At 38.5% G+C, this 26,048-nt stretch overlaps 1 protein-coding gene across 4 annotated transcripts in view; it reads right to left on the minus strand.

Annotated features, from left to right (window-relative positions):
* Positions 1-26,048, minus strand: part of ADGRL3 (adhesion G protein-coupled receptor L3) — a 780,978-nt gene that overhangs the window by 54,997 nt on the left and 699,933 nt on the right. For all 4 annotated transcript variants that reach the window (XM_058667263.1, XM_058667265.1, XM_058667264.1 and 1 more), the window contains 3 exons: positions 25,030-25,250; positions 14,055-14,121; positions 11,539-11,630 (listed from right to left, as the gene is read on the minus strand). In XM_058667263.1, coding sequence (XP_058523246.1) covers positions 11,539-11,630; positions 14,055-14,121; positions 25,030-25,250 — 380 coding nt within the window. The remainder of the gene's footprint in view (positions 1-11,538; positions 11,631-14,054; positions 14,122-25,029; positions 25,251-26,048) is intronic.

The raw sequence follows: 26,048 nt of genomic DNA on the forward strand, positions 1-26,048 counted from the left end.
TGCTACAGATAAGTCAGGACTGTTCGTCATTGAAGAAAGAAAGGACAGCATTGGGGCGCAGTGCATTAAACTGCCGCTTGGACCCTAGCCATTTCAGGCCAGGGAGCCTGAGTGTTGGCCACTCCGCTCCTCGTTCAGCTTCCTCCCTCGTCCTTTAGACGAGGACAATGTCTCTTGCATTCCACATGGGAGAACAAGGAGCAGCCTCAGCTATCCGCAGGGCGGGCATCTGTCATTTTCTTTCTTCTTTCCTTGTGTCCATTTTTCCTTCCTTCCTTCCATTTTTCCTTCCTCTCTCTCTTTCCCTCTTTGTCTCTTCCTCTCTCTTTATAACTTGGAGACTCAAATAAATAAATCCTTGAAAACAAAACTGTCTCAATACGTTTCAGTTTTTCACATCTCAGTAATCACCAGTCACCCTTCTAACACTCGACGCCATAAATTGTGGAGACACACTCCACTCCCTTCACTTAGAATTGATACACAGCTAAGGAACTACTTCTGACATCTCTGCCTTTAAAATATGTCTAAAGTTATAGCATCTTTCAAATGTTGAATGAGTGAACCATTATGAATAAAAACCTAATCAAAATCCATACATCAAAAATTAAACAAGTGAATAAGATGCAAAACATGTTCATCAATTGCAATTCTCAGATTTCATTTACTTTTGTGAAATCTTACACTTCACTGTTTTGAGGAGGAGATTATAGTCTCATGAACGGCTAACCAGTTCAGATGAATTTAGATCATGAAGCCTTCTTCCACCAACTTCTTTTGGAGATAAAGGTCATGTGGCTCCAACCTTACTAACACGAAAAACAAAGGAACTACTAATCTTTTCTGTTTTAATTACTAAGAAATACTAATCTTTTCAGAAGCATTTAGGCTTTCTCATCTTCAGGCAGTGTTGGGCTCCCCATCACTGACAGAAACCTGGTTACTGTGGGGAAAAGTGGTATAACCTGAACCCAGGGAGTTCTAAGAGTTTCACTGTGCTAATGACAATATCCTTCAAACTGTGTTTCTCAAATGTCAGCTCCCAATTATAAAGCACAGCAATGCATTTAACACCCTTTCCTCGAACAAGTACATGGGGATAGCAAGACATTTAGAGAAAAACAGCTACAAAGAAATTAGCCCTAATATATCCCATCAAGTTGAACTGCAGCCGACAAACCATGGAATCCATGGGACTGGCAATCACTTGCGGGATGCAAAGCTTTGTATATCTGTGGCTGAAATCCATTTGTCAAAGAAGTGGTTCTGAACTGCTAAAACTAAGATGATCAGTGAAGAACGAATTACTTCTTTCAAAAGGTCTCAAGTTGTTTAAAACAAGTGTAGTGGTATCATCCCTATGGTTTGTACCTGCACTGTTTACTGGACTATTAACGCTCCTCTCCTGTAACGTCTAACCAGAGACAAGGACAACAACAAGAAAACCAGGAGACACTAGATAGCGAACAACAACGTGCATTTTTGCATTCTTATAAAAGTTTTCATCTTATTAATATGTGTGGAATCAATCTACCAGTAGTTCCGACCGACTCTAAGAGCTAGAGTGTTGCTAATATACATGAGCACTGGGCAACATATTGGATTTTTAAACATTTGATAAAATATTTTTCAGTGTTTTTTGTTTACCTAACAATCTTCTTACAACTTGCGACAAATTTTAAATACAGGTCTTTAAATGTTCATTTAATTTTAAATTAAAATAATTAAAATGTTTATTTAGTTATTTAATTAAAGTTCTGATATTTTCATATTAATTTAATGATTTGTGCAAGAGAAGAACAACTACAAATAAAATCTGTATGGAGATAAGTTACATTTCTACAGTTTTCTTCGACAACTTGAAACTTCCTTCTCAAAAATCCAAATCTATTTTTAGTGCTTAATAATCTGGGAATAATGGAAAAGCCATAAAAATATTCTCTAAACTCATCCACAAAAGTGTGAGATTGATGAACATTGTCACTAAACCCACCGTAGGACCAGATCTGCTGTTCTCAGAAAGGCTCAAAACAATGTTAATTACTCTTCTAAGTAGAGTATCAAAATGAAGTAATTTTGAACAATGGACCATATATATTTGCATATTAATATATAGCTCTATTAGTATGTGAGAAATGTCAACATTAAAATATTCTTGTGCTGTTGCATTTTCAGGATAATTTATATTTTTTTGTCATCACCTTTATTTCTGTAACTTTTTAAAAAGTTAACAGATGTTCACAAATTGCACTCACATACAGGATAACATTGGGTAATGTCCAATTAGGGAAATACATCTTTCTTCTAAAACATTTAATATTTCCTTGTGGTAAAAAAAAATATTGAAAATCGCCACTTTAGGGTTTTTTTTCAAATTGAAATGCATTATCATTATCTACAGTCATTCTACTGAACTTGTGCTTTTTAGAAACTTAATCACATTTACCTCCATAAAGTAATAATTTAATACTAATCAGGCTGACTTAATTGTTCATACTAACATTTAGAAATACAGTTCTTAAACACAGGTGACTGTCCTGGAGACAGAACGTGTTATGACTGGTCCTGGCAAAGCCGAACAATTCTCCGGTGGCCCCTGCAGCCACTTAGAAGCTTTCCTTGATTTCTTCATCCATGGCAGGTGCCCAAGGACACATTTATTTTTCCCCTCTAGAATGATCTACAGAACTTTGTATTTATTAGCCAAATGAACATACTTCTCCTGGAGCTAATTCTTTCATAACAGGACAGATTCAGCTTAAAAGAAGAAAGGAGCAGTTCACGCACAATTCTTAACGACACCAGATGGGTAAACAAAACCGGGAAAATTCGAATGGGATTTTGATGGAACTAAGCAAAGTTTTACAATGGAAAGAATAACCAAAACCAGCAAAAAGTAGTTAAAAAGAATCAAACTGCCCTGTGCGGGCTGCAGATTACATAATGAAAGCTTTACATGGACGATAATATTTAGTTATCACACAACTCTACAAAACAGAATCAATCCCAATTTGGAGAGAAATCAAGAGTGAACACCATGACGTATTAACTTGTCAGAGTAACGTAACCATTAGAGGGATGAACAGAAATCCAAAAGCAATTAGGTCTGACACACTAAAGTTGTTCTCCCCTTCAATGTTTTCCTGAATCAACAGCCAAAGAAGAAGGAAAAAGCAAAATCAGGGGTGAGTAATGTCTGGTCTGTGGGTTGTGGAAGGCTTTCGACATCATGTGGTTTGGCTCTGCCAAGACATTTGTGGGCTGGACTTAAAATTCAAGAACTCTATAACAGGCTAATTTTTAAGTCAATATTCGTGCATGACCTGTGAATGATGTCTTAAATACACCAATGGCCTTGGCAGAAAACAAAGATTCCTTACCCCAGCATTCAACAAAGTAATTATGGATCCCTAAACTCATGTAAATCCTAAGCAAAGAGGAGAAATTAGAAATCAGAAAACTAGACAAAATTGAGGGGCTTATGCAGAAACATGTTGATAGGAAAGAAGTGAGAGGACATCGCACAGAGAAGCAAGCTGGCAGAGCCCTCGTATACTGCATACAGGAACCAGCGTCTTTTCCTAAGTCCTAAATAAAGCAATATCCTCCTTCTGGTGTTCCAAATAATGTATGGTATTATTCAGTATTTTGAAAATAGTCTGCTATGATATATTTTTTTCAAGTCTGTAATTACAGAAACAATCGATGGTACTTTGAAGGTAAGTGTCAAGGACACTCCAAAAATGCTTCAAAAATTAAGGCTTTACATACTGTTAGTTAATTTTATACCAGCAACAGTAAGTTTTGCTAATATTTATGAGAATTATTTTTAAAAATTAGCTTAACTTTTTGCTGTAATAATTACTGTCAATTACAATTTTAATTTATCAGAAACTTAACCAGAAAGTTGAAATGATTGGAATTACTTCTTTCCTTTGGTTTAATTACCTATTTTTGAAGAAAAGAAACAAGTGACAAAGAAGCAAGCAGTAAACCGACAGGAGTTACTTAATTTTAATTACTTTCTTAGTTGAGTTTAAGAACTGGCATGTCTCATTTCCTCTGTATCCGTGTAAACCACAGTTCTTCACTCCACTGTTCATGATTTCTTCTTCTCAAATATATCACTAACATAGCAAACAGCCAGCCAGCTAAATGTTCTAAATTAACTGCAAAAGGGGCTTCTAATAACTATGACCAAGTAAATCTGGAATGGAAAAAAAAGCACTTATTTTTCAAGGAATAAAATGATAATTAAATGAAAGGACAAATATGTATCAGCCAGGCCCAGTAAAGGGAAGAGAAAAGTGAGAAATGAGAGAGGAAGGTGGAACCCACACCAAGCACACCTAAAATACCCCAGCATGCAATAGGCTTAGCACTTTGTACAAGTCAGCATGCCTTGACAAGAACAGGGCAGACTGTGACTGGAATCTTGAGTGCACAAACCACTGGCACCAGAGATCAAGGTCATACAAGCCATGTCTGCAGGAGAACTAGGATCCCAGGCTGCAGGGCTGTGTGCTTTGTGGATATCTGTGAGACACTCATGCACTGACTTCTGTACTTGGTTCACATTGTTACTTTCTGATAAAGCACAAGCTAGTTAACATGAAATTGGGGTATGGCTATCGATGCTTGTGCCACATCAATTCTTGTAACTTGATGCCCCAAGCAGTTCCATAAAATGCTGTTTTGCTGAGAATCAAGATGGCAGAATAAGGTAAGGACATGTTTAAACAGATGGAGAAATGTTAGCCAGAGTGATGCAGAGAGGGCACGTTCCAGGAAATAAGGGAAGACAGAACAACGGCAGAGGGGTACCTGGAGACTGACAGACCCAGGAAAGCAGCAAACAAAACGTTGTAGTGTTGTAGTGACTGATACCCCAATAGCATTCAGTGAACAGGGATCTGAACTCCACTGGCAGCCAGAAATCCACCAGCAGCAGAAAATCCATCAGCAACAAGGTGGAGAGATGTATACCGGGAGCTCTAGAGGTGAACCCAGACAAAGTACTGCTCATCCTGCTAGTTTGTTTGATTTGAGCAGGAGCAGGCACAGAGTGGCAGATTCCAGACGGGCAGTGCAGGAACAGGGTGGATTTCACAACCCAGTGCACCTTCTAGAGCCATATCAGGCACCATTTTGTTTAAGGTGGCAAAGGCTAGGGAAAGGACTGTACATGCAATGAGCTGGGAGTAAACTCATTTCTGACTCAGCGGACTGCAACAATGTGGCATCCTATGGATTCCACCCAAGATAGGTCTGAGTAGCCCACAGACTTGATGGTCATCAGATAAAGAACGCCAGTAGTGGTACATTGGGCACATATTTTGTACAGTGTAGAAAAACTTTAAGACTGTAGGGGCAACAGTGAGCTGCACATGCACTCAGCTTGGCGAGAACTCACTGAGCTCAGTGCATTGCACTGGTCCCACAGGAAAATAACACCAACTATGGCATCATATGGGTCAAAATAGGTCCCTGAGGCCCTCAGACTTAACGTCCAACAGGTACCAGCAAAATCACCACCAACAACAACCTAGCTATATAGGACACCTGGTGTCTCACTAATCCTGGGACCTGCTCCAACCGGAAGTTGGAGAAAGCTTATACAGACAACGGTGCAGCTTCAGCACAATTTCACAGGAGGTGGAGACTGGTGAGCCAGGAGCTGAGGCTTCAGACCATGGTAGAAATCTAACATAAGAATCCAGACCTGGAACTTGCTGGAGGGAGTGGCACAATTGGCAAAAAGCAAAGAGTGGTGTACCAACTGCAATAAGTAAAATCAAACTGTAGACCTGTGGGTGACACAGCTCAGAAACGTGCCGCAAGGAGAAGAATCTGATAACCAGAAGTACAATGACCAAGAGCAAAAGAAGAGATGGAGGCACAATGAATATTGCTGAAGACTCCCCTGCAAAGGAGCAAAACCCTATGCCAACCTCAGAGTTAACTGAGGAAGACATCGAGGAACTGGGGGATACAGAATTCAAACCTCTTGTTACAAAGCTTCTTATCAACGACGAGAACCATGCAAAGCGGGCATTCAAGGAATTTAAGGAATACGTCACACTGGAAATGAGTCAAATGAAAGCTGATATATCAGCTTGAAGCAAATTCAAAGTACAGTGGAGAGTCTCCAAAATAGAATGAAGGAGGCAGAAGAAAGAACCTCAAAATTAGAAGATATTTCCTGTCACCAGGAGGAAACAAACAAAAAGCTGGAATCAGAGCTGGATCAGATCAAAAAAAGTATTTAAGACTGAAAGACACTATTAAAAAGCCAAATACAAGAGTTATGGGAGTGCCAGAAGGTACAGAAAGAGAAGCTGGATTTACACATGTAATTAATGAAATAATAAGGGAAAATTTCCCTAGTCTAGAGAAAGAATTGGGAAACAACATCCAGGAGGGACACAGAAATCCCAAAATGGTTGACCAAAAGCAATCTTCACCAAGACACATGTTCATCAAGTTCTCTTCAATCAAACATAAGGAAAAGATCTTTAAATGTGCATGTGAAAACAAACCAGTTGACATATAAAAGAATGCCAATTAAACTCACAGGAAACCTCTCACAGGAAACTCTACATGCCAAGAGAGAATGTAGCAACATATTCCAGATTCTCAAAGCAAAAAATTGTCGGCCCAGGAAAACATATCCAGCAAAGTTTCCTTTGTCTTTGAAAATAAAATAAGTAAAATTCTTCCACAGTAAAGAAAAGTTAAAAGGATTTGCCTCTGCTACACCTGCCCTACAAATGATACTCAAACATGTTCTTTGACAGATAAAAGGAAACCAAAGGCAAATGCGAAGAACATCCCAGTAAAATAACAACAGAAGACTAAATCAATGAACAATCCATTGCTAAAATGACAGGACCAAATTACCACCCATTCATATTAACCCATTTATAATGTAAATGGCTTAAACTCAATCAAACGTCATAGAGTAACAGGCTGGATTACAAAGCAAAACCCATCTATTTGTTGCCTACAGGAGACATTCAACAACAAAGATCAGCGGAAACTATATCTCATGAATTTTTACTTGTTTCTGTTAGTTTCACATCTTCAAAACACTTTCTTCTGATTAAATCCTTCACTGATTCATAGATCATACAGTAGCATCATTTTCTTCGAGGAAATTCTTTTTCTTTCTTCAGTGACACATTAGTCATTCGGTAGCATGTTAATTAACTTCATGGCATTGTGGATTTTGTATTGTGGCTCTTCATTTAAGGGAACGTACAGTAACTGTGTAATACTGTGTAATGGAGACTACCATATTTAGTATCATGCTATTTAACTTCATGGCATTGCAAATTTCCTTTTTTTTTCTTCCTGCTGTTGTTTCTGAATTGTGACTTTTCATTTAAGGGGATGTATAGTAACTGTGTAACGGAGACTATCATATCCAGATGTGAGTATACAATACAGTGTGCATCTCTACTTCAAGACCAAAGGTGGACTTCCAATGAAACTGTTAACTATATCTTGACAATAGGATGCTGGACTCTGCCATTGTCCATGCCCACAATAATGGACATATGACTGTGTGTGAAGAACTATACTATAATAATAGTATAGGGGAACTCAGTGAGGGGGAAGGGAAATAGGGAGAGGATAAGGGAAATCCCAGAGTCTATGGAACTGTATCATAAAATGATAATAACAATAGTAATAAATTTTTAAAACTGCATCATAAAATGATAATAATAAAAAAGTAAAATTAAAAAAATCTCTCTGTCTCTCATCTTCTCTGTAAATCTGCCTTTCCATTAAAAAAAAAAACCTAAATAAATCTTTTAAAAAAAGCTGTTTTGCAACCAGCTCATGGGTTCTTCCCTCCTCACCAGCCTTAACAGGAAGCTTCCCTCCACCCCTTTCTTGATAATCTTTGATTTTGTGCCCTCTCTTTCTCTCTCTCTTTTTTTAATCTCTCTGTACGCCACTCTCCTATCCTGCACAAGTTGCACAAGTTGCAGCAAGATGCTCAGGACAAGAAGAGGATGGTGCGAGGCCCATGGCATGGAGTGTAGGCTTTTGCTGATGAGCAAGAGGACTCCTCGAGGAGTTTTATCCAGGGGAGTTGCAAGGTCAGCACCAATTTTTCCAGGAGGCCAGCAGGAGGGCCAGGGAGAGTCAACATGGGACAAGATAGGACAGTGCCATGCTGTGGCGATCCCACAGGGGGAGCAGTTGCTAAGGAAGAATGACTGGAGCGTAGGGTAAAGTCAGAACATTTCAGGTGGTTGAGTTCCATAGGTGTGAAAGAACATGAATCATAAAAGTGGCAACTGTGTGATAAGCGAATGAATGAATTTAGAAAGGCACTCCTAAAATGCTTTATATGCAACTTTTTCTTAACCACTAAATAGCCATGTTGCTTGCCACCTTACAAAAATACATACAAGGATATCCTCAAAACCAAAACCAACAACCAAAATAACCTTTCTATCCCCAAATATTAATTTATGTGCCCTAACCAGGTACTTACACGAAGATTTGCAGAGATAAAAATTCTTAGATATTTAAGATAAATACTATTACTTCATCCATACCCACTTCAAAATATATTTTGCACGGTTGCTTAATTTTGTTTTTTAAAAAATGCCAGATTGAGGATTTGCTTAAAGTTCAAGATTACGATTTTTTCTTAAATCCTTCCTTTAAATCAGTTATGCCCTACTGACTCTTTATAAGCACTTCTTAAAATAATAAACCCAATGTCTCTTAAACTAAAAAAAATTGATCCAGATTCTGAAGGTTCTAAGAAATATTTCCTTGAGAGGTATTTCTTGAGATCTGTCTTTAATATGGCCCCAATCTGCCAAACTACTGCATCCATTTGAGTAGGTAGCAATCCTTCAGTTCACTGCCCTGCACCAGGTCTACTCTAACCAAGCTCCAGCTTGGATGGAAGGGTATCATCCCTTGATTCCACTGTATGGAATGGCTTGGCTTCTGCTCTGCGTTTCTCTCTTCCATATACTTCCCCAGGTAATGAATATAACTCCCTTTCCAATATTTCAACTGGTTTCTTGACATCAGCTCTTCCATATCCATTCTTCTTCCATCTCCAGGTCACCCTCAATACTATAATAATCACCCAGCTTCTCTACTTCCTTTGGTAATAATTTGTAAGAAGCATCATCAGAGATCAAGATTATTGTGCTGCGGCGTTAAGCCAGTGCCTCTGAGGCCAGCATCTGATATTGGAGCACTGGTTAGAGCTCCAGCTGATCCGCTTCTGGTCCAACTCCCTGCTAATGCACCTGGGGAAACCAACCAAAAAGGGCCCAAGTGGATGGGACTCTGCCACGCACTGAAAGACTCTAATGGGTTTTCACATTCCTGACTTTGGCCTGGTCCAGTTACTGTCTGTTATGAGCATCAGGTAAGTGAACTACTAGATAGAAGATCTCTCTCTTCTCTCTCATCTTTTCTTTCTCTCCTCCTCTTCCCATCACTCCCTTTCTCCCTCGATCTTCTTTCCCTCTTTCACTCCTCTTCGCTTTCTCTCACCCCGTCCCCCCGCCTTTCTGTCTGCTTTCACATAAAATAATTTTTAAAAATATAAACACAATTATTTGTATCGCTCTGCTCTTATTTGATTAGGAATGTCTCCCATTAAGCCCATTTGAAAGAGAGGGAGACTACTATGTAAACAATTTAGACGGAATTCAAATAAAGAGTTTTTCACTAAGGCTTCATTTTGTTTTATAATTAAAAAAAAAACCTTGATATCATCAATGCTGCTAAATGCACTTCATTATTGATTTTTGTGTTTTATTGTTTTCTTAACAGTAATATCAAATTCATTCACATTATCTACAGAAGTACATTTGGAGAAAGAACCAAAAAAACCTAAAAATTTAAAATAAGCAGCAATACTAAGTGTCGATTTCAAAGTTAAAGTAAAAAAACATTAAGTTGGATGAAGTCTTGTCAAAAGCTCTATCTGACAGGACAAGAGTGAAGTTTTTTTTTCTAGGCTTTAACCTTGTAGATGATATTATATCAATAACAACATGCTATTTGTGTTTTTATGGTACTTTAAAGACATCACATAAATAATAATAATACTTGTATTTTATACTACAGAATTACAGATGCAAAGATGCAACTCATACTAACTTGGGTCCAGAGGTGTGATAAGGACACATATGTTTTATTTGCCTACGTGCTTTTTCAAATGTCAGTTCACCAGGAAAGATCAGCCTGAGGAATTAACCGTATTTTGCGATGACAATTGAATTGTACTTAAATAATATAGTGACTTTTATCTCAACTAAGTAACATTAAAAACCACAAAGGCTATTATTCATAGGATTTTGATATTTGTATTTTTCTAAGTTCTTGGCTATCCTTCTCAGCTGATTTGATTCCTTCAATAAAATGAACTACTTCATGTCAATGAAACTTTGTTGCTAAAGTCTTCATTATACCACTTAGTAGCATAAGCATTCACTGAGGGGCTATTGTGGTCCAGCAACTACACAATACAATGTAACTTGAAAAAGGGTTTGTAGCTGCTATCTTCTGAGGTAGAAAAAAAAAATCAGTAGATAGGAAAGTCACAAATGACCTCACTAAAACTTCAAAACTTAACATTCTTTTTATTTAAAAAAAACACATTTATTCTAGTTAACAATGGTAGCTTGTATGAAAACATAATGTTTATATGGCATATATGTTGATTAATTGCATTCCAACCTTACTATCTCTTTCATACATTATGAACTTTAAAGAAATAAAAAAAAAATTTGATTATGCCCAGAACTCTGTGATTTTCTTTTCAGAAAACATAAAATAGCTCTGTACATGCTAATTGCATGTGTGAGTTTAAAAAATGTTACCAGTAGTGAAAAGTGAGTAGTTTTATCTCACTGCATGGTCAGGCTTTTCCAAACATAGGAAAATGGAACCTGGGCTAAAGAACAAACTTTGCAAGGTGGAAGGCGGTTCCCTGGTGGGGCGTTGCCAGTGGAGTTCCCACACGGGAGATCCTGTTTCTGTTTCAGTCAACCGGGGCTGGACGTTCACTCCAAAGTACAGGCCGAGTATCCCAACTCGGAAAAGCTTCACAATGTAAGATACTTTGAAAATCACATTTGAGTTCAAAAAATTTTGAGTTGCTGAGCATTTCTGATTTCAAACATGTGAATTATAGATCATCAGTTGTAAAGTTTATGCAAATACGTGAAAATTCATAAACCTGCTGCATATCCCTCCCAAGCATCGCAGCTGGGCGACAGTGTGCATTTGCTTACACTGGGGAGGTGCAAGACAGGAGAGTTGCTATCTAAACTGCAGATACATACTTTCGGAGTTCTACCCCTTCAGTGTAAAATATTGCTTTTCAAATTTTTGGGTACCAATATCACCAAATGACCATATTCTGCAATGATAATACATGCTGATCCCCTTAAACATTCAGTCTTAAGACTTCATACAACAAAAGATTTAGGGGACAAAAGTAAGGCAACCTGTAGGCAACAAAGAAACAAAAAAACAACTACTTACTTGATATTATCAAGACAACCGGATTCAGGCTTCAGTATGGCAGTATGGTGAAACATTTTATACAAAGCAATGCCAAGGAAGATTACATTAAGCTGGAAAGCAAAAAGGGAGTGTTAATGCAGCATAACTGGAGCGGAAGCAAGGCAAGTCGATTCTATTACAGATGAATTGTTCTGGGAAAACTGTTCTCATTGCACTTTCCAAAGAATTGGATCATGGATGGCTGTAGGAAAGGATGACTTGTAGGAAAGGCAAGAAGCCAGTGTGGGGACTAGGCATCACCCTGAGTGACAAAGCACCACCAAGACCAACCGCAGACTGATCCCAAATCTGCAGCCTTTGCAATGGTGGAGAAAGGAATGCAACCAATCAAAGCTTGGTGTATGCCTGAGATAACCCAAAACCAAACCGAAACAATCAAGGAACAAAACAAACAGTTACTTGGGGTGTGTTACTACTTCTCTACCCTGAACATATCTCCCACATTATTGTTTAGGGATGCATCTCAAATCCCACATTACAAAAACACAAACACTGAATCAATTATGTTTTGAATTGCTAGTTCAAAAACATGATCAAGTGTGGTTACATTTGAATGCTAGAGCAAACCAGGGTTTTAAAAAAGAGGGGGTGAAGCCTGAATAGTGCTGTTTTATCACTGGAAACAGGGAAAGCACAGGGTTTAAAACAAAGCAAAGTGAAAAGGTTCAGGGTAAATTCCCTACAGCACAAGTACATGAACTGTGCAGAACCACACGGGGAATTTACCACTTGAATGGTTTAAATATTTCACAGCTCAGGATGGGTGGACACTATGGCGGTCCTTTTAAAAGCTGCTCTGAGGGATATGGTTGGAGTGCCCAAGCTTCATTTCCTAACCCAGCTTCGTCCTAATACAATGGGGAAAGCATCAGAGGAAGGCCCAAGCATTGGGACCCTGCTACCGATACCGCTGGCAGGGGCCCAAATTGGCTCCTGGTTTCCAGCTGCCCGACCCTGGCTTCTGTGGGCACCTGGAGATGAAACAGCAGAAGAAAGATCTCTCTGCTTATAATTCTTACTTTAAAAGAAAAATAAATTTAAAAAAAAAGAACTGCACTAAAATGATCTAACAATACAGGCTCATGACACTTTGTTATTCCTAAATCCAAGAAACAGAAAAAGTGAAAGTTAAAAACAAAAAATCCATTGAGTGGCAAAAAAGCCTAATCTGAACTGAAAACACTAGGTTGCAAAATGCAAACTGTACAGACATTAGCTGGTTAACGGTCTTTTCCTTTTTCTTCCCTTCCTCTCTTCCTCCCTCCTTCCCTTTCTTCTTTCCTTCCAATTAATTTGGGGAAAGCATGTACAGAGAAAAGGAAAAAAGAAAGATCTTCCATCCACTGGTTCACCCCCCCCCAGGTGGCTGCAATAGCTAAAGCTGAGTCTATCCAAAACCAGGAATTTCTTCTTGGTTTCCCATGGGGGTGCAGGGTCCCAAGACTTTGGGCCATCCTCTACTGCTTTCCCAGGCCACAAGAAGGGAACTAGACAGGAAGTGGAGCAGCTGGGACATGAAGCAGCGCCCATATGGGATCCCGCTGGTGCGAGGCAAGTATTAACCCTGAGCTATCTGTGTCTGACCCAATGATCTTTATTCTACTTGGGCTTACTTTATCAATGGTTTTTCTGTTGAAATTCAGCTGTGTGCCATCACAGAGTACTGACAAGTCCCTACCATGATCACATCCTGGCAGATGAGCTTAATTTAGAGCAAATGCCTCCTCCTCAGCAGGTATAGTACAATATCTATATGCATAATGTTGCTTTGAAAAATTTCTGAATTGCAAAACACACTGGCCCCTGGGAATTCAGATAAGAAGGTACTGACCTGTATTTTATTCAAAGACTAAGAGTTAACATTTCAGTTAAAAAATGGTCAGTTCTTTATTTTTTGTAAACAGTGAAAATGGCAACTTAGCGTCAAATAAAATACATAGATCCTAATTGGAATCCTGGTGTTATGTAGCCTGCCATGGAAAAAGAAGCACAATTCCAGAATGCATGCCCAATCTGGTTGTGCCATTTTCAAGCAAAAGCCTAAATTTTACGGTTCTCAAGATTTAGATAGGAAACCAATCTGTAACAAACAGTCAGGTGTTTTCCCACTTTTCTAAGTCTGGTCTGATCCCAATTCAAATTTTCCAAATGAGAAAGAATGGAAATAAACTGCTGTTAAAGGCATCACTGTTGACATCTTTACAAAACCACATGGGTAATGTTGGATTGAGACGCCTGAGCTCCCCATCCTGCATAGCTACCAATGCATCGCTTCTTCTCCCACTAGCTTTGATGAACTATTTTATAATACGTAAGTAGACTATAATGAGTGTCTAATTGCCTGAGTTATGTAGGGTCAAATATGTACATGCTTTCCCCAAATTAACCTATGTAAATTAAAGATAGTGAGTGCAAGGATAGCAAAAGTTTTATTTCTTGACCTGAAAAACACACAGTTAATTAGGAGTTCTTACCATAATTATCAAGGTCGCGGGTCCTATAAAACTCCAAATGAAGTAGGTGTCGAGTCGGAGCCAACATCTGCAGAGAAACACAAGGGAGAAAAGGCAGTCAAGGACTGGGTGTGGGACATACATCAAGAGTGAGCGAGTGACAGAGAAGAATGGGAGCTGCACAGCATTCCGCTGGGAGATAGGAAATATTACATGGCTTGTTCATTTAAATGCTGAATTATGTGCCCAATTTCTGACAGCACTATTGATGGAGTAAGATAATTACCCCTGCAGGAAGCAGGAACAAATGGCACTGGGCCTATTCGCTAGGGCCTTCTGTGTCTGTCACGGAAACCTTTAAAAAACAGAAAGAAAGAAAGAAAAAGGAGGAAGAAAAAGCCCTCCAAATAGCTATTAATTCAAGTAGCTTTAAGCTATCCTTTTCTCTCCAATTACCGTGCTACATAACCTGCCTATCAGTTGTCAAGCAAAGTGACATTTTCCTGTCAAGAAGATCTGAGGAATTCAGCACAAAGAAGGCAGAAGTAAATGTGGTATCGGAAGAGTGAAGTTTAATTGGGTTGGGCAGCCAACCTTTGCGAATTCTCGAGTCTTGAAAAGTGCATTGTTACTACTCGTACTTCTAGGGTTGCAAATGATACTTAGCATCTCATGAAGTTGATTCATGACCTAAAAGTAAATTATTAATCACTTAATTTCAGCTACATTTAATACTCCCCCAATTCTGGAAGCCTCTGGGAAATTACATTTCATTCTTCAGGCTGACAGCAAGACAAAATGGAAGTGACTACTTGCGGGAAAGATTAATGCAAATTTTGAACAAATTACTTGTGATGTTAAAAATAATATCTTGAATTATTTGCCAGTTTGCTCTATTCGAGGCACAATTAAAACAAACCTCCAGTGGTAAACACTTGAGTTACATGGTCTATTCTTGAAAATCTGCAGGGCTTAACCAATTCTGTGCGATTACAAACATTTGACCTAAATGTAGGCAATAGGGAAATGCAAGAAAGGAACTTACAATACCCATCAATAAAGGAGTAGATAAAAAAATATTTTCTATACATATTTTTTAAATGTTTTTTTACAGAAAGGAAGAAGCAGATGTACATGAACCAATAGGATAGGGGAGCGATGACTGGGCATTGGAAGACAGAGGCGAGGAGGAGAAGAGGCGGACATGGAGCGCAGCCAGCAGGCTGACCGCAGTTAGGAACTCCCCCAATGCTGGGGGCCGAGAAGGGTCAACACTGAAGCTGTAACGGTGAGTTTGTCTCCAGCAGAGTCTAGAGACGAACAGTTGCATGAAAAGCTACAGCGGGAAATCTACCATCTGTATGGATTTAATGCTTGGGGGGTTCCACCTATAGACACATGTAAGCCTAGTTCAAAACCCGTATACCTAACACAATATGTGATGTTTCTGAGGACTGCATTGATGTACGCAATTGTTTTCATGAGAAGAAAAAAAATCACCATCTCATGTTAATGGTTGTAACTGACAAGACAGTGGAGAGGTCAGAAGCGTAACGAACTTCAGTCACGTTTCCGTTTAACAACTCTTGTATGTCTATACAGCAAAATTCTAAAGGTTTTAACACCTAAGTGGTGAGGCAGTGACTTTTATTATGCTTCTTTTTTTCCCTGTAATTAGTTAGGTCCTAAAGTAATTTAAAAATTTAAATCATCCCCCGAAGTGTTTTGTTAAAATAATATTAAATTCTAGTCTTACAAAGCTGTATTTGTTTCAAAGCTGTCTCATTTTAGCAAGTTCTTTGAAAACAGGCCTTTCACTTGGTGATCTGTGAACGCAAAATGAAACCAGAAATTAATCTTTCAGAACATTCTTCGATATCTGTTCAGTACAAGAGGCGTAAATTCCCTCTGGACCTGAACTCAGAGGCCACGGGAGAAACACTGAAAATTTCCTGAGTAAAGCATCCTTCATCCCTCAGGGGAGCTGGCCAGCTCTCCCAGCTTCTGCAAGGTTGTGCGGCAAGAATCCCTTTTCTAATCTGATTGCCATATGGCTACACCTGCTGGTGTTTCTGGCCACACGCTTTCTCTGAGCTTTCAGTATTTCCTGCCTTTGTCATTAACTGCCTTAAAAATCCACATGATACTTGCTTTAGTTCACTGTGCCCAGGTTGAAACAATTTGCCCTGGCTTTAAGTTGAAGAGAAGTATTATGTGGGGTGTAGGCACCCATGCCTCATGGCATTTTATAAATCTGAGCACTCAACATCATCTAGATACAAGGCAAAACCACTGGTGACGGTGATATCAGAATGAATTACTGATACAAATGATACAGAAAACATCGGCTAGTTCATAAAATCCAATAAAATACAAATCGCTGCTACTGAAGATTTGATTTATCTTAAAGTCACATTTATCCACCAAGCAATATGTAATTTGTAACACTAGTAATTTTGCTAGACCAGACTTTTAATTTTCAAATTACTTTGATTTTTTTGATTTTTGTTTTCTAAAAGGAAATTCAATCACAAATGAATAATTATTATGTTTACAGAAGTAGCATTAAAAAAAAGACAGGATTTATTGTTAAAAAAGCAAATGCATTATGACTACACTATAGGCTTCTTTGACGTCATAGTGAAAGGTTTTGAGGCAGGATATATACTGAAATTCAAGAGGGCTTGTCAGATGTCACAAACCTTGATTTATTCTTTTTCTCATTTATTTAGTACAAGTATGTGCTGAAATTGTCTTCTGAAGCATTTTTTTAAATAATAAAAGCTATATATACATATATGCATATATATGCATGCTAAACTTTTACTGAATAAATACAAGCTCATGGTTTCAGAGTTTTAACACTGGTGCTACAGGCAGGCACTCGGCTTAGAGGTGAGGCAGATGGCTCGAACACACCTACACACAATACTGGAGATCTTCAGGTCAAGTCCTGAATTTGTTTTCTGGTTTCCTACTCAAGCACAACCAACCAAGGAGTTGGTTCCCTGCCCCTGGTGAGAGAGAGCTGGAAGGAGCTCGCGGCTTCTGGCTTTGACTTCGCACAGGACAGGCCACTAATGGCACCTGGGGTTGACCAGTGGATGAGAGTTCATTCCCTGTTTCTCTGCCTCATTTCCTTCATCTCTATTTATGTCTTTCAAATCTAATTAATTCTTTATAGTTTTAAAAACTACCATTAACAAGATAAATTGTTGCTCTTCTCTACAATTCCTTTCTACCAAACTAGGAAAATCTCATTATAAATTGATAACACAGCTGTTGATATCTTCGCAAAAATGTTAATGAACTGTCCGACAAGTACCGACCACCTTCACACTTAATCAGAAAAATCTGAATTGAATTAATCTCTCAAAGCAAATGATATTAATTTCTCAAGGAAAAACACACAGACTCTTCCAAAGTTTATCCTTCTCCACTGCTAGACAACTCACCATTTTATTTTTGTCGCTTTGAAAAGATGTGATTCGGTATTGATACAGCCAATTACCCAACATATATTAATGTCGCCTATGAAGTGCATCTTACACTGTTTAAAAATGCTAACAACATGGCCTGGCTCTGTGGTTCCATAGACTAATCTTTCCCTGCACGTGCCAGCATCCCATCATGCCCCGACTGCTTCAGTTCCCATACAGCTCTCTGCTTGTGGCCAGGGAAGGCAACAGAGGACAGCTCAGGCACCTGTGACCCTGCAGCCACAGGGGAGACCCAGAGGAGGCTCCTTGCTCCTGGCTCCTGGCTTCGTATGTGTTCAGCTTTAGCCATTGTGGCCATTTGGGGAGTGAACCAGTGGATAGAAGAACTTTGTCTCTTTTTCTCTGGACATCTGTTTTCTCAATAAATTAAATCTTTTAAAAAATATATTAACAGAATCAGAGTACAGTATCTTCTACAGAGTTAGCATACTTATGTAGTATAAATAATATTCTTTGGAACACTTTTTTGCTGCTGTCTTAATTCACTTTTATGAACGTAGGTGCATGACTATTACAGTTTTTTAAAGTCACACAGACTAGCATTGGTTTTTGCTTTATTACCTACAACACCATGAGTCATAGCCTAAACTCCCCTTTGTATTACATATAAACAATAAACAATTTGGCTATTGTTAGACCATACAAGTTAACTTTAGTTATATCCGGTTGTTAACCAGGGTTTTCATTCCATATAACCGACTTAGCTCTGCGATACATGCTTTCTGTACCATCTACGTGGTAATATATGATTAGTATTGTTTATAATGTCAAGAGATCAATGAAAGAATAAAGAGAAACAGTCTAGAGTCTGCATTTACAAGAAGCTATAGTCAAGGATTTGGGAAATGGGCACCCTAAAGGAAACATAACCAATGAACCAGATGTCTGCCTGAACTTCTTGAAGAAGCTCTCTGTAGCACTTTCTACTGTTGCTAGCACACATTGAGGATTTCAGTTTTTCCATGTCTTCAACATTTGTTACCATTTGTTTTACTATCCAAGTGGAAGCTATCTGAGTGTAAGAAAATATGATATAAACTAAACTCTAGAATACAGATCTATATCTCTCATGACAGCTGTAAAAGCTGTAGGACCTGATGGAATGGCTCAGTTCACTAATCCTCCCCTTGCAAAGCACTGGGGTCCCATACAGATGTCAGCTCATGTCCTGGTTGCTCCATTTCCCATCCAGCTCCCTGTCTGTGGCCTGGGAAAGCAGCTGAGGACAGCCTAAAGCCTCGGGACTCTGCATCCATGTGGGAGACCTGGAAGAAGTTCCTGCATCCTGGCTTCGGATTGGCATAACACAGGCTGTTGCGGTCATTCGGGGAGTGAACTATCGCACGGAAGATCTTTCTCCCTTTCTCTCCTCCTCTTTGTATATCTGACTTGATAATAAAAATAAAATAAATCTTAAAAAAAAAAAAAAGAACCAGAGGAAGTTCCTGGCTCCTGGCTTTGGATTGGCTCAGCTCTGGCAATTGCAGCCACTTAGGGAGTGAACCAGTGGACAGATCCTTCTCTCTGTTTCTCCTCCTCTCTATATCTGCCTTTCCAATAAAAATACATAAATCTTTTTCAAAAGTTTCTTTTTCATTTTTTAAAACTTTTTGGGGGATTCTAAAAAATCTAACGTTCAACACGTGACTTTATATCCAATACTGCCTTGCATTTTTACAGTAAGAGGGCAGTAATGCTGACAGTCCCTGGTTTAATTCCAATGTGGCTAACTCCTTCACAAATTAATTTATGCTCACCCTAGAATTCTTACGTATGAGGACAATTTTGTGTCCTATAATAGTTATCTCCAGTGAGTCAGTGATGACACAACGAACTCTCAGTCTGCAATGCACATATACATGACATATGCTCTTGGACTCTAACAAAATAATACATATCCATATGAAATCTTTGTCCACCTTCTGATCTATAATGGGAGATATTTCCTGATTATTCCACTAATCAAGCCACTGCAAATAACCATGTTTACTGTATCTGATAAGGTAGATGTTTCATGTCAGTGAAACATGACAAACAAAAATGTTGAGGAAGTAGATCTGCATGTAAAATGTCGACACTGTCAATTGCAGTGCTTTAATCAGACCATAACTGCTTAGTAGAAACACTACAATGAAAGATGCTTTTGTATGAGTAAAGTGTTTAGAAATTGTGAACAAATACAGGAAGTAAATCTGTAAATAACATGTACATATTATCAATTTTAGTGTTCCTTCAACAACCTCTTTCTTGAATAATGCTACAGTGTGAATTAAAAAAAAATCATCAATCCCTTTTCTACCCAAGTGCTTATGCTCGCTAGATGATGGAATGAAAATAAAAGAATTTGGGGTCCTTCCCTACATAAGGAAGATTAATGATGTTTTTTAGAGGTACTCATGAACTAGTCAAGTAGGGAGACAAACCTCAGGTTTAATATATGATTTATGAAAATTTGCAGATCATAAAGTCTGATTTCAATTATTTTTATGAGCTTGGTTATTTTTCTAGTACTCTAGGGTGTTCTGAGAGAACAGAAATGATCATGTTTGAATCCATAGCTTTCAGGAACCCCTCATCAATTTTCCAGACAAGATATCATGGTTAAGATTGCTCGCTGGGCTTGACTTTTCTCTGTGCCCCGCTCTCCTGAAAACTGCTTAACCTTGCCAATCCGCCATGATGGTAACACTGCTTTTTCAGTTACGAATGTAAGATTGTCAGTAAAATACTACAAACTAATGCATATTTTTTCTTGAAATAAAAATTAATGTTCAAACTGTTTGCATGTTTCACAGTATTATAGTACTGACTGTTTCAATGAACTGGTTAGTTACATCTTATAAAACCAAAACATTTACCACTAAATTTCCAAATCAGTCTCATTTTGATTGTTGGTCATCCTAGGCTAGCCTTGCGATAATTACATTCTGACAGCACCATACTGGATGTCTTCACTGAATGTCCAGTGTATAACAATATGAAGAACAAGGTGTAATGCAACAGCAAAGGAAAAATGGAAATAAGAGCTCAACAGTAACAGTGCAATTTAGATCTACAATCTCCTGGTTGAGTTATTTTAAAAAATAAAAAGACTATCAATTTTTTAAATGGATTTTTAAATGTTGGATTATAATGACTCAGTGTTATTCTAGACACATTCTTGAGTGCAATGTCAGCATAGATGAGAAGATTTCATTAAACAAATATCTGAAAATAATGACTTTCTCATAGTCATGGGAAATTGATGGCAAACCAAGCAACTTCTCAAAATCAAATTATGCATGCTTTGTGTGTATGTGTTTTCTACATAATAATATGTTCAACAGTCCTGATAACACTTCATAGAAAAACATGATTCATCAGGCAGATGGAATATAATAGTTACTTCTATCTATCAAAATAGCAGTTATGTAACCCACAAAAACAATTTTATCTCTAATTTTATCCTTTACCATCGATAAGTCTCCACTTGTTAGCAGTGTAAGCTATCATTACTGTTATTAAAGGTTTCAGAAATACAAGTTCATTTTCAGAATAATAAAACCAATGTACTGAAAGAACAGTCAATGGAGAAATGTCTATTATTGTGATTACTGCACACATGTAACTGGTTTGATGCTAGATATACTGAAGCTGGTAAAATTGAGGGGTACAAAACACTAAGAATCATAAAATTTCAAAAATAATTACAAACATCCTGTAAGATACAAAAACCTACCTTGAGTATTAGTCTAGCAAATCCAGCTTCCTGTTAAGATAGACCATCAGAGGCACTGCGAACGGCTCAAGTAATTAGAGTTCTGCCATTCAGAGGAGACCTGGATTAAGGTCTCAGGACCAAGAATTAGCCTGGCTGTTGAAGGAATTTGTAGAGCGAAGCACTAAACAGGTGTACTCTCTTTCTCTTTCTCAAATTAAAAAAAATTTCAATTTTATTATTTTGTTTAGAAATTGCAGAAAGTAGTTTACATTATTTCACTGAATAATGGTTAATTACCAATTATTTTAAGCTAAGGACTATACATATTTAGAACTTTGAAGGAAAGTGATGTATCACAAATAAATATGACATTAGTAAACTAATGAGCAGCAGGCATTTGGCCTAGTGAGTCAGATGCCTGTGCCCATATCAGAACATCTGGGTTTGAATCCTGGCTCTGGACTCAGAATCCAGCTTCCAACTAATGCAAAATCAGGGGGATGGTACTACTGCTTCACGTTTTGGTGCTTACTGTGTGCTTTTTGGTGCAAATTGGGTACTTATCAGTCAGGAGACCTGAACTGAATTTCTGCCTCCTAACTACTGCAGGCATTTGAGGAATAAACCATTAGATATGGAAATATACTCTTTGTCTCTCTCTCTCTCTTCCCTTCTCCCCTGTCTGTCAAATAAATAAAAATTAAAGCAAGATAGCAGAGTTCGGTGTTGAGCAGGAAGTAAAAGTGACATATGAGATGAAATACACTTGATAAAGAATGGAAATTGGAATGACAACAAATCCGATAATAAGGACCAGGATCTGTAATTCCATATGCAAAGATGACCCAAGTTAAGTCAAGATTCACTGCTTGTCTTTTTTCTTTGAGAAGATGCCTTGGAAACACGATCCATTCATTTCAGTTTTTCAAACATAAAATCATGAGTTAATAATGGTCCCCTTTTCAATATCTGCTACTGAGAGGAATTAAATGGGCTTGTCAGGAAGTCAGGTCAGGTCCCTGCTAGAATGAGAAAAGGACCAGAGTTCCTTTACAAGTGAACAAAATGTTTGTTTCTCTCCAGAAACTGTCTTTAACAAGATAAAATGATCTCAATTTCTGCTGAGGTCCTGCTTTTATCATAATAGCAAGATGACATTCCCAGTCCCACCTTCTGATAGCTTTTTGTTTTATCTTGAGCAGATTCCAGTTCCCTCCCTCTGTCAGGCATTTGTTCCCTAACCTCTGATTGACTGGCAAATGTTTTTCTGCTCCACCCCAAACTAAACCTAAAAGACCCCTGCTGGTGTGATGCTTCAGGCACTCCTGTCTCAGAGCCCACTGCCAGTGCTTGCACGAGGCTGCCCAGCAAATCCTGCCTTGCTCACTGTCCCTTTCCTTGTGGCATGAGACAAGTGAAACACATTTTCCATGTGTTCTGAAGGTCTCGTTGTAGACAATCCATTTAATGTGTTCAAATGAGAGACTAAAACTTTTCAAGCCACCTGTGAGAATCGTGTTGACTTTTTCCTTATCCCTTTCTCTCCCTCTTCAATTTGTCCTTCCTTTTCCCTGCCCCTGTCTTTTTTTTTTCTCTTTGTGTTGGGGAGAATCATAATTGCAAAACTACCGCAAAGGCTTGTTTTAACTCGTACCTGGGAAATAAATTAGCCTGTATTCCCACAAAGTAATACTGTCAGTAATGAGAATTTCTAGTCAAGGTACAGGAAATTGAAGCAATGATGGCCAAGGCTTTAACAAAGTCACAGGAGTGGACATACTTTGATTCTAAAAAAAGATTTCTACTATCCAGGAGATGACATCTGTCTCAAAATAAATGACTAAAACATGAAGCAAACATGCCAGTTGTCATAGGAAAGTTTGCAAATTCAAAAAGAGAAAATAATCACCTTAACAAGAAAATTAAGAGTAAATTAGAAACTTCAAGAGAGAAAAACTAACCTGCTTACAAAGAGCGTTTAAGCTAGTATTAGGTCACAAATAAATGTATCACTCAACTTTGTTCCTGAGTGGGAAAATACATGGACACTAAAATGTTCAATCCTGGGCCAACACTCTGTGACAGACAAGGCAGAACCGCTTGCTGAGGTCCTGGCATCCCACATAGGCATCAAGGTGAGTTCTGCCGCTCCACTTTTGACCAAGTTCCCTATTAATGTACCTGAGAATGCAGCAGAGGCTGGCCCGTGCGCTTGGACTCCTGTATCCATACAGGAGACCTGGAGGAAGTTCCTGGCTCCTAGTTTTGGGCTTATCCAGCCTTGGAGATTGAAGCCATTGAAGATGTAAACCAGTGTACAGCTCTCTCTTTCTCTCTCTTTCTCTGTAACTCTGCTTTTCAAATAAATAAAAATAAATCTTTTTAAAAATGTAAAATGCTGTGATCCAGGGAAAATGACTGCGAATGGCTTTCTTTTGGAAACACTGTCAAACCTGAAAGCAGTGGTAAGTGCTGTAAACAAACGATATTCAACTGAAGTGATACCTTATTAATGTTCTGGTGTGTGAATGATATCAATAAATGTGGTATTTAGAAATCAAAAAGATCTACGAGCAGTCCAAAGCTTTGGTCCTAAAATGTGTTTGGGGCAGCTGCAGGTAGCCACTACTATTTGTTAAACCTAGTCTTTTCTACAGTTGTCACTGGGATCCCCCAGGTGAGCTCCTATCTGACTGTAATTCACAAAGGTTAGATACAAAAAATAATTAGGAGCTACATTTTAAACACATGGCTGCAAAGAGCCTGTTGCTGCACCCAAAGGAAAAAGCTCAATAGAAACTGATGGTCTTCCTTTAATATTGTTGCTCAAGACCAATGACATGCCAATGAAACTGTGCCCCAGCAGCTCTGGTGTCGCCTCCTGTCGGTCCTCCTCATCAATCCTCCCTTCTGGGAAACAAGCTGCTCTCTCGCTAGAATGTTCAGGCTGTGTAGTGCCGATGAACAGTCTGGAAATTTGGCTTATTATCTTCTGTATAAAGTGTTACCTAAGCTCATCCGAGTCTTCTCTGCTGCTTGGAAATCTTGTCGTTAATGTCTAATTGGCTCCTGAACACATTTTCCACAGCGCTCATTTCGCAGTTCTTCAATCTGCAGTCCTCGTGAGGTGACCTCGCCTCCTCACTCAACAGAACTCAGCCTCTTTCACTTGATGGAAAAGTTCTGCTGCAAAATATACTTCCCTGTTCTTTCCTTCACAATTGAAACAGAAACAGTCATTTAGGTTTTTTCTTTTTCAAAAATCCTAGCGTATTGGAAATACACCTGATTTGGTTAATCAAACTTCTGTCACTATCTTTGTACGGCAAAAGTAATTCCTTTATCTGGTCCTTGGTTTTCAAATCCATGAAATTAATATCCTGGAATCAGTAAATTCTGAGGACACTATTAAATCGATGTTTTCCTACCTTTGTATTTAGTCATGTTTTTTCTATCTGCATTGGACCTGTTTCATCCAGGCTCTGTATGAGCAATACAAATCACGTGTAAGATATTTTTCCTCTGTATTCCAGAAAATTGATTCTTCTCACCAAAGACTTGCTTGTGATTTCATCTTTTAAAGTGATCCCCCATTAGGGTTATATGTTAGGATTTTCAGAATGTATCATTTTCCATAAAACAAATGGTACAACCATGGATTGAATTGTAACTATTATTTTTCCTAGTGCATTTGTTTACTGCTGTGAGGCAGTAATATAAAGACTTTAGTTTTCAAAAAAAAAAATCAAAGCTTTTATTACAACTAGACTTATAAAGCAAGCAAGCAGCAACTCACACTTTATCTGTTCCATAGCTCCTGTAGTCTACGGCCGCCGACACAGCCACAATGAGAGCAGGCATTCCATAGCCAACCAGATAAAAGTATTTCCGACGTGAATGTTCGCTCTCAAAAACCTCCACCAACATGATGTAGAGTTGCACACCTTCCAGAAACATCCAGGTGAAAGCAGCCAAGAAGAAAAAGTGTAAAAGGGCAGCAAAAACAGCACAGGCGATCTAGGAGAGGGAACAAAGGGTTCAGTCAGTACCTACCACCCGGACCACTTACCAAGAGCCACGAAACGGAAATAAGTGTGTGCCAAGACTGCAGCGATCTAACATGTCTGCCAAACAATACACTTGACAAGATTCTACAACAGAGATATTAAGATCAATTAAATGTAAGTTGGAAAACTGTGCTGAACAATCCTAACAGCTAATGGATGCCTGGCAGCAACGGCATTACAGAAGGGAAGGCTAAACGAGTCAGAAAAACTATACTGAGAGCCAGTGTATGCTGATTACTGAGAGTGGTCTAAAGACTTGTAACCAGATCTTGGGAATTGTTCTTGTGGCATGGTAGTACTGCAATCACATTATCAATCGCAGCCTTCTACGGTGAGATTATCAATTACTGCTAACTAATTATTTCTTCCCTGTCTTGTTTCAGAGAATCGAAGCTTACACTGGAAAGTTTGGGCTGACCAGATGCTAAGCGCCATAAGTGTTGTATTTTTCTGGTAATTTTGTAATTTTCCTAAATGTTAGGAAATACAAAGCTTGCATTCAGTGTTAATTTCTATACATTGTCTGTTTCGTGAGTTTCAGCTGATTGCCTTTTAATTTCCTAGGATGACATCTGTTCCTGAATCACTCCTTGTGATTCTTCTTGCTTGTCAGGATGTCTTGGCTAAAATTGTTAGTGTTGCCAGAAAAGGTCAGTAAACTTACAGAAATGATAAGAGTAGTATGATTCTCTGGTGAGTGCAAGCTCTAAGAAACCAGGCAAAGGGCAGGTCAGTTTCACCGGGAAGG

This window comes from Ochotona princeps, chromosome 7 (assembly GCF_030435755.1).
Source record: "Ochotona princeps isolate mOchPri1 chromosome 7, mOchPri1.hap1, whole genome shotgun sequence".
NCBI classification, from domain to species: domain Eukaryota; kingdom Metazoa; phylum Chordata; class Mammalia; order Lagomorpha; family Ochotonidae; genus Ochotona; species Ochotona princeps.